Genomic DNA, 9,903 nt, shown 5'->3' on the forward strand with positions numbered 1-9,903 from the left:
ACTTTTAACCGTAAGTCTATTCATCAAGATCTACGGTGCATATGTATACGGGAGTCGCAACAACGCTATTAGTAATGAGAGATGGACTTAAGACTATAATTATGGTTTAGGGATAGGGCTGATAAAAGAGATGTTAAAAGCGCCCCGCACTACCCCTTGTCCATGGGCCCCGAAGCTCTTGCTACGCCCCTGCACTGACGGTAAAGTAGAATACTAGCGGCGCAGACGGTCTTTTTCTATCAAGCATATAATACATCAAAAATCAACGTCATACATATTTTTAATCGTGACGTAATTCCACTCGTCCTTTCCATAATTCAAAGTTCCCTGGTATTGCCTGCTCTTGGCGATTAACACACCTCTGATATGTAATAGGCCTTCCGTATCATGTGATGTTATTGTAAATGGCATTTTCATCAAAATGTAAGCACTTCTTTCAAATAACATGTTGTGTTGATATATTCATCTATTTGATATTTTACTGATAACAATGATATGCATATAATGAAAATGGGTCAAGAAAATTATGTTTGCATCGTATGGTAATCAGGTTAGTCCGACACGCCGCTAGACCGACACACCGCTAGTCCGACACGCTCCTAGTCTGAATCTGAAATGCACTGCATCCGAATCTGAAACGCAATGCGCTAGTCTAACACACCACTGGTCCGAATCTGGAAAACACGCTGCCAGTCCGATACTCATCATCATCAGTCAATTTTGTTTGCCTGCAGCATCCCTTCAGTATTTCCCAGGAGGTGCTGGACATAGTGTAAGTACAGTGTGCGCGGTCGTCCCGGTTTCCTATTTCCATGTGGTGGAATATAAAGGGCATATTCTTTCACAGGCTCGTCGTCTTTAAGACGCAGTATATGGCCGAGAAATTTGAGTTGATGAATCTTGACTCTGGCAACCAATGGAGTGGTGTCGGTCAGATTGTAGATGGTTTCATTTGAAATCCGATCCACACGCTTAATGTTTAACATGACTCTGTAGCAAGATGTTGCAAAGGCATTGATCTTGTTTTCCATATCCTTGGTGATTACCCATGACTCATATCCGTACAGAAAGACAGTAACACAAGTTGTCTCAAACAGCTTGATTTTTGTTTCGATTGGCAGGGATGGGCTACAGTGGGATTGGCAGTCCGACACTGCGCTAGTCCGAATCTGGAAAACACTGCTTCAGTCCGACATGCGCTAGTCCTAATCTAAAAAACATTCCGCTAGTACAAAAGCCCGGTCCAAACCGGAAAACCATTGCGCTAATCCGAATCTGAAAAACACTGTGCTCGTTTGAATCTCAAAAAAATACTGCGCTAGTCCGAATTTGGGAAACATTGCGCTAGTCCGAATCTTTGAACCACTGCGCTAGTCCGAATCTATGAACCATTGCGCTAGTACGAATTTGTGAAACACTGTGCAGAGTTTTTCAGATTCGGACTAGCGCAGTGTTTTTCACATTCGGTCTAGCGTTTTGGTTTTCAGTTTCGCACTAGCGCCGTGTTTTTCAGAATCTGACAAACGCAGTGCCGGACTAAAGAAGTGTTTTCCAGTTCGGACTAGCGGTGTGTCGATCTGAATAAGTACTATTCAGATTTGGACTAGCGGCGTGTTTTATCAAAATTCTGAAAACCACGCCGCTAGTCCAGAAAAAAATCGGACTAGCGGCGTGTTTTACAGAATTAAATTTAGGACTGGCGAAGTGTTGGACTGTTGCGGTGGTTTTCATTTTCGAACTAACGCATGCTTTTTTCGGTTTAGTGCAGTGCTTTTCATTTTCGGATTGACGTACCCCTAAGTATAGGGAATTTGTGTAGTCGGACGAGCGGCGTGTAGGACTAGTGGCGTGTCGGACTGGGCGGTGCACCCGGCCGTAATCAGAATTGATGTTGGTTATGAGGTGGGAATAAATGATGTTGTACATGATTTGTTTTTCAGGGTGATACCCTGTTTGGAACAGAGCTTCAAGACAAAGCAATTAAAACCACGGATCTTGGGAATACTTCAATAGAATTTGTATTGGAAGACAACTTAACGGAGAAGTTTAACAAACTGGGAGTAGAAGCAGAGCTTCAGGTGAGTTTGTTGGCAGGTATGGTCGAGTTGAAAGGATCCGGGTCCTATCTTGGGGAGCAAAGACATAGCGCTAGAGCTCAAAGTATAAGTCTACTTTACAAGTCTAGAACTGTTAATCAGAAAGTCATGATTCGCCACCACAAAGAAGTGATCGACATGGGTATTTTGTCACCTCGAGAAGGAAAAGTCGTCAAAGCAACTCATGTTGTTTACGCCATTGACTGGGGAGCAGTTTGCACGGTTACATGTACTTACGAAAACAAAGAAGATGAAGATGTCACCGATGTCAAAGGAGCTCTGAGTGCTGAGCTTGAAAAACTGAAAGGAAAGATTGATTTCGAAGGATCTGCATCAGCAAAATATGATGATAAAGACAAGGAAATCCACAAAAAGTTCACCTTCAAATGCCACGCAGATGTTTCAGCTCCTGGCGAAGATCTTCCGGTTACATTCGAAGGTGCGGTAGAACTAGCAAGAAAGATTCCAGGTCTTGTTAAAGGCACAAACAAAGGTAAGGGGGTCCAGTTGACATATATGTTGATACCATTGCAAGATATCGTCGATATGTGTGAGCATGAAATACAGATTCAAACACTATACCGGGCCATCGATGAAGATATCATCATGAAATGTGGACAGATCAAGGAAAGAATAACGAAGAAGAAACAACAGCTTATGATACGGCATAGAGATCTACACGACAATGAAGACTTTGTCGCAGAAGAATCTCTCCTTAGAATTGAGGAGATTTTCCAGAAATTTGAATTGGAAGAGTTAAAATTCAAAGCTAGGCTTCAAAAATCGCTGATGAAAGTAAGATCGAAGGAAGAAGAGGTTTCGTTTCTTGCAGAATTCCTTCAAATTGAGGAAGACTCATATTTCGTCTCAAAGTTCAACGATCGTGGATTTGAAAAGGATTTGAACAAAGTAAAATCTATCAAATCATGGAAGAACAAAGGAATCATCTATCTTGGACGAAAAGACAACCTCACCGTGGATGATGAAAAACATGTCTTTGTGTTCTACAAGACTGCCGATGAAGATGACAAGGATAATCATGACAAGAATCAAGCGTTCTTTTTGCGACTACAGAAAAAGCATGCACAGGATGGTAAAAACTATGACTTTATCGTTGTAGACCAAGAAGTAAGACATGATCTTTGGCCAGCTGGCAAGTTGAAGGCAAGTGTTCATACGTTCTTAGACGGTACACTAATATCAGAGGACCAAAAAACAAAAGGCATCATATCAATCGATGACAATATCAGGAAGAAGTGTGCACAGGTCGAGGAAGAAATCACGAAGAAGTATCCAGAGGATATCCTAGCTGTGGAGTTGTCACAGCCTAGGGCAGTGCAGGAGAAAAACATACTGATCCTCGGTGAGACGGGAGTTGGCAAATCTACAAGGATCAATGGTTTTATCAACTACAAATACTTCGCTAATTTGGAAGAAGCTATCAATTCTAAGTAATTCCATGTTCTGATACCATCCAGTTTCACATTCATACATTATTACGGAGAGAAAAATTATAGGAGAGAGATAATTATAGGAGAAACCGACACCAATGAGAACATGCAAGCTGGAAAGTCTGCCACCAAACAGCCCCGTTCCTATGTCTTCCATGTAGGTGATCAGATAGTTCGCTTGATTGATACGCCAGGAGTAGGGAACAGTGAAGGCATAGAACAAGACAAGAAAAACTTTGACAACATACTGTCATACCTGACTCACTACGACGAGATACATGCAGTGTGCATACTTCTCAAGCCGAATAATTTCCGTCTTTCAGCAATGTTCCGCTTTTGTATCCAAGAGCTCTTGGCCCATCTACATTCCTCAGCCAAAGACAACATTGTCTTCTGCTTTACAAACGCTCGAGCAACATTCTACCAGCCTGGAGACACCTTGCATGCCCTCAATAGATTGCTCCACGATAGAAACGTCGGCATAAAAGCTACCGAACATAACTACTTCTGCTTTGACAACGAGGCATTTCGCTTTTTGGCTTGTTTGAAAAATGGCGTGGTATTCAACCAAGGAGACAGCAGGCCTTACGGTGAAAGCTGGAAGAGGTCAGTTGAAGAAACACTACGCCTCTTCACTCACATCGGAACCTTGACCCCGCACAAAGTAACGGATACTTTGAATGTGAATGAGGTTCGACGAATCATCTTAGCTATGAGCACACCATTAGCAGAATTAGCCGTGGTAATACAACATAATGTTCAAAGCGATATCGATGCAAAGATGCAGATTGAAAAGTATGACAAAGATATCGAGTTCTTAAAACAAGGAGGTCTTGAAAGTCACTTTCAAGCACAAATCAATGAAAGGAAAAGCGACAAAGAAAGAAAAGAGGCTTTGATAAAAGCGATTGATAGAAAAATTAGGGAATTGATGGAAGAACAAAAATACATCATAAAAGCCAGCGCCAAGTTTGGCTCATACCTCAAAGCAAATGCCATTATACCCTACAATGACGCAGTAGCCGACTACCTAGATATGTCCATTGAACAGGAGAGAAACAAGGCAAAAGCAATCAGAAACGACCCACTACTGGTACAAATGCAAAGTATGAAGCGTGAGTACGAACAACAAAGAGCGATCTTGGATGAGGCAATTGTTGAAAAAACCGGTGAAAACATACGCACTCCAGAGGATGTTAAGAAGCTTCAGGAAGAGCTATTTCGTCTTAAACATATGGGAGAAACCTTAAAGTATCGGTTTGACATAATATCTATTTCACGGTCGGCCCACAACGTAACGTTCAAAGAGCGGATTGTCCCCGTTCGACAGAGCTACCTGGTCCAAGGAAAGGCATATTCGGTCTTTGTTTAATTAAGAGGCACATTGCACCAATATGGTCAACTCACAAAATAGGTAGAAATCAACAAACAACCTATTGGCAGGTATGAAAATGCAGAAAACAGCAACCAACATATTGGCGAACCCATATTACAGATATCAACAAGCAGAAACCAACAACCAACCATTGACGAGTTCATAGGACATGTATCAACGTTCAAAAACCACCAAGCTATTGGCGATTTCTTAGGGCAGGTATCAACATGCAGGAACCTGTATCCAACCTATTGAATCCCATAGCACAGATATTAACATACAGAAAGTAAAAACCAACATATTGGCGAACACAAAGGGCACATCCCAAAAATCGGCGAACCCATAGAACAGGTATGAATGCAAAAACTACCAACCAACCTATTTGCGAACTCATAGGGCAGGTCTTAACATGCAGAATCAACAACCAACCTACTGGCAAATCCATAGGACAGGTATGTAGAAACCAACAACCAACCTATTGGCGAACCCATAGGGCAGTTCCCAACATGCAACAACCAACTACCAACATATTGGTAAACACAAAGGGTAGGTCCCAACATGTAGAAACCAACAACATATTGGCAAACCCAGAGGGCAGGTCCCACGATGCAGATACAACAACAACCAACATATTGGCGAACACAAAGGGTAGGTCCCGACATGCAGAAACCAACAACCAACCTATTGGCGAACCCAGAGGGCAGGTCCCAACATGCAGAAACCAACAACCAACCTATTGGTGAGCCCAGAGGGCAGTTCCCAACATGACCTGAAGAAACCAACAACCAACCTATTGGCAAACACAAAGGGTAGGTCCCAACATGTAGAAACCAACAACCAACATATTGGCGAACCCAGAGGGCAGGTCCCAACATGCAGAAACCAACAACCAACCTATTGGCGAACCCAGCGGGCAGGTCCCAACATGCAGAAACCAACAACCAACCTATTGGCGAACACAAAGGGCTTATCCCAACATGCAAAAACCAATACCCTACATATTGGTGAACCCATAGGACGGGTCCCAACATGTAGAAACCAACAACAAACAGATTGGCGAACCCAGAGGGCTGGTCCCAACATGAAGAAACCAACAACCAATATATTGGCAAACACAAAGGGTAGGTCCCAACATGAAGAAACCAACAACCAACCTATTGGCAAACACAAAATGTAGGTCCCAACATGTAGAAACCAACAACAAACCTATTGGCGAACCCAGAGGGCAGGTCCCAACATGCAGAAACCAACAACCAAGCTATTAGTGAACCCATAAGACAGGTCCCAACATTAAGAAACCAACAACCAACCTATTGGCGAACACAAAGGGCTTGTCCCAACATGCAAAAACCAACAACCAACATATTGGCGAGCCCAGAGGGCAGTTCCCAACATGACCTGAAGAAACCAACGACCAACCTATTGGCAAACACAAAGGGTAGGTCCCAACATGTAGAAACCAACAACCAACATATTGGCGAACCCAGAGGGCAGATCCCAACATGCAGAAACCAACAACCAACCTATTGGCGAACCCAGAGGGCAAGTCCCAACATGCAGAAACCAACCACCAACCTATTGGCGAACACAAAGGGCTTATCCCAACATGCAAAAACCAACAACCAACATATTGGTGAACCCATAGGACGGGTCCCAACATGTAGAAACCAACAACCAACATATTGGCGAACCCAGAGGGCTGGTCCCAACATGAGGAAACCAACAACCAATATATTGGCAAACACAAAGGGTAGGTCCCAACATGCAGAAACCAACCACCAACCTATTGGCGAACACAAAGGGCTTATCCCAACATGCAAAAACCAACAACCAACATATTGGTGAACCCATAGGACGGGTCCCAACATGTAGAAACCAACAACCAACATATTGGCGAACCCAGAGGGCTGGTCCCAACATAGAAACCAACAACCAACCTATTGGCAAACACAAAGGGTAGGTCCCAACATGTAGAAACCAACAGCCAACCTATTGGCGAACCCAGAGGGCAGGTCCCAACATGCAGAAACCAACAACCAAGCTATTAGTGAACCCATAAGACAGGTCCCAACATTAAGAAACCTACAACCAACCTATTGGCGAACACAAAGGGTAGGTCCCAACATGTAGAAACCAACAACCAATATATTGGCGAGCCCAGAGGGCTGGTCCCAACATGCAGAAACCAACAACCAACCTATTGGCAAACACAAAGGGTAGGTCCCAACATGTAGAAACCAACAACCAACCTATTGGCGAACACAAAGGGTAGGTCCCAACATGTAAAAACAAACAACCAACCTATTGGCGAACCAGTATGGGCAGGTCCCGACATGCAGAAACCAACAACCAACCTATTTACTAATACAAAGGGCAGGTCCCCACATGCAGAAACCAACAACCAACCTATTGGTGAACCAGTATGGGCAGGTCCCAGCATGCAGAAATCAGCAACCAACCTATTGCCGAAACTAAAGGGCAGGTCCCAACATGAAGAAATCAACAATCAACCTATTGGCGAATCCATAGGGCAGGTCCCAAGTTGCAGCAACCAACTACCAACCTATTGGCGAACCCATAGGGCAGATATCAACATGCAGAAACCAACAACCAACCTATTGGCGTACCCATAGGGCAGGTTCCAACAGGCAGAAACCAACAACCAATCTATTGGCGAACCGAAATGGCAGGTCCCAGCATGTAGAAACAACAAACAACCTATTGGCGAATCCATAGGGAGATCCCAACATGAAGAAACCAACAATCAACCTATTGGTGAATCCATAGGGCATATATCAAAATGCGTGAGCCAGCAACAACCAACCTATAGGCGAACCTATATGTCAGATATCAACGCGCAGGAGCCATTAAGCAATCTCATTGGCAAACAAATACATATAGGGCAGGTATCAACAGGCAGGAACCAAGAACCATTCCAACTTGCAATGCCGTAGGAACATGTAGGATCCAACAATCAACAATAAAATTATATATTAACATATTGGTAGTCAGTGGGTAGGAAACAATTACAACCAATCCCATTGGCGAACCCATAGGGCAGATGTCAGCATGCAGGAACCAACAACGATTACTACTGGTGGTATATTTAATTGACACCACAACAACGTGCTGCAAGTGATTGTGAATGAATGCAGGGGCAGTATGGCAGTGGTGTCACCTAGCATATGAGGCCATTCTTTCAGTTTCAAGTTCATGGGATTGTTTGATGAAGTAGGGGTAAAACTTGACTCATTGGTTATCCACCTGAGACCAACAGTTCCTAGCCTAGCCTACAAAGAGCATTATTAAAAAGCATTGTGTGTATGAGGTGGCAGAGCCTGGATGGCGTAGTTACGCTGCTAGTCCACCACCCAGAGGGAATAGAGAGTTACGCGTAGGAACCAGCAACCATTCCCATTGATGAACACATAGGGCAAGTATCAACATTCATGAACCATCTACAAATCATATTGGAGCACCCATATTGCTACTAATCAATTGTAGAAACGAAATCATAGGGCTGACATCAACATGCAGGAACAAACAAAGTAACATATTGCAGAACCCATAGTATGGGTATTAACATCATAAACCGACAACCATTCGTATGATCGAACCACTGTTAATCTAACCCATAGAGCAGGTATCAACGCGGAGGAACCAACACCCAATTATAATTGGCGAGCCCACAGGGCATGTATCAACATGCAGGAACAAGCAACCAATCATGTTGGTGAAACCTCAGGGCAGATATCAACATACAGGAACTAATAAATCATCAGGAATATTGATACACTAGAAGGCCACAGTTCATTAAACCACGTGCAAGAGTTTTAAAAGCTTTCCAGTACTCCTTCGTTCCATACACCATGCAGATGATGTGGAACAATCTTTCGCAATCCCTCATTGCAGCTCAGTCCGTTGAATCATTAAGGCACGGGCGTGATAGCATCCAGGTTCCATACTAGTATTTTGCTGATGCTATTTTTACTCGCCCGAAGCACTGCATGATCGACTTTCTACGCACTCATCACCTGCACTTTATGCTTGGCTTGCCATATCAATATACCTGTTAGCGCCAGGTGCAGCAATATTCAACTTTGATGGTTTGGTTTAATGATCGTAACAAGACAACTGCAGTCAGGAAGCGTTCCCTGTGCAAGACACTAAAGAAAACCACTTTAGACTCAAGCGTGACACAGATGTTAACCAGCCTAGAGATATACCGACTGATAACCAAACTCACCATGATATATCTTATCGCCTACAACTTAGTCAATATCGACTGGCATCCTGACCAAGCCAATCAGACCAACAAGACATCATCATCCTTCATCCTATTATGGAAATTCAAGTCAAATCATCTAGCTACTCTAAAGTTTTCTTCCTTGGATCATTCCTCACTGGAACAGCCTTTCTTATGGGATTCATTGTATCCCTGACTACGAGATCTCCAAGACCATCATCTGGAACCACATCATGTAATTTGCTCTAGATTTTTCCGCACCGCAGCCAATCTTAGGATGAACGGTCACCCTGTTGAGATGTAAGTACATGCTTATTAGGGAGTAATTGCGAAGTACCCAATCCAGAACAGTACATCATTTAAGGCCTGGATTTGAAAGAGACCGACTTGTTGTATATATAACATGTCCATTTTGTTCACGCAACTTCAGGAGTAACCGCAGTTGCAAAAGAATTATCTTTCTCACTTCAACCAGCTGCAACTGTTGTATTACAAGAACATTGCTCGTTGATGACCTGGTCACTAACACCAAACTCGGCTTTATGCCTCTGAAAGGAGGTCCCTTCTCAAGTTGTTGACGCCACATCAGTGTAACTATTGTACATCTTCCTTTCCTACAACATCAACTGCTTCACTGGAACCAGCTCCACCCGTTGGTTCACAAAATCTTGCTCACTGATGACTGTACCACTCATAGAAATATTGCAACACTCACAACATCGGCTGCTGTGGAAA

The 9,903-nt window shown here is 43.4% G+C and overlaps 2 protein-coding genes across 2 annotated transcripts; both read left to right on the forward strand.

The window, feature by feature from the left end:
* The first annotated feature begins 526 nt into the window (after positions 1 to 526).
* On the forward strand, positions 527 to 3,551 carry LOC140169578 (uncharacterized). The gene is made up of 2 exons (XM_072192842.1): positions 527 to 550; positions 1,941 to 3,551. The coding sequence occupies exons 1-2, from the start codon at positions 527 to 529 to the stop codon at positions 3,549 to 3,551; spliced, it is 1,635 nt and encodes a 544-aa protein (XP_072048943.1).
* A 102-nt stretch (positions 3,552 to 3,653) lies between these two features.
* On the forward strand, positions 3,654 to 4,919 carry LOC140169579 (uncharacterized). Its single transcript, XM_072192843.1, has one exon. It carries the CDS (start codon positions 3,654 to 3,656, stop codon positions 4,917 to 4,919), a length of 1,266 nt encoding a protein of 421 aa, XP_072048944.1.
* Positions 4,920 to 9,903: the final 4,984 nt, after the last annotated feature.

Source organism: Amphiura filiformis, chromosome 14 (genome assembly GCF_039555335.1).
Source record: "Amphiura filiformis chromosome 14, Afil_fr2py, whole genome shotgun sequence".
In the NCBI taxonomy this organism is placed as follows: domain Eukaryota; kingdom Metazoa; phylum Echinodermata; class Ophiuroidea; order Amphilepidida; family Amphiuridae; genus Amphiura; species Amphiura filiformis.

Coding starts and splice junctions, on each gene's coding strand:
- LOC140169578 (XM_072192842.1), top strand. CDS start 527: ATGTTTGCATCGTATGGTAATCAG. Junction 551..1,940: donor TTGCATCGTATGGTAATCAG/GTTAGTCCGACA, acceptor TTTGTTTTTCAG/GGTGATACCCTGTTTGGAAC.
- LOC140169579 (XM_072192843.1), top strand. CDS start 3,654: ATGCAAGCTGGAAAGTCTGCCACCAAACAGCCCCGTTCCTATGTCTTC.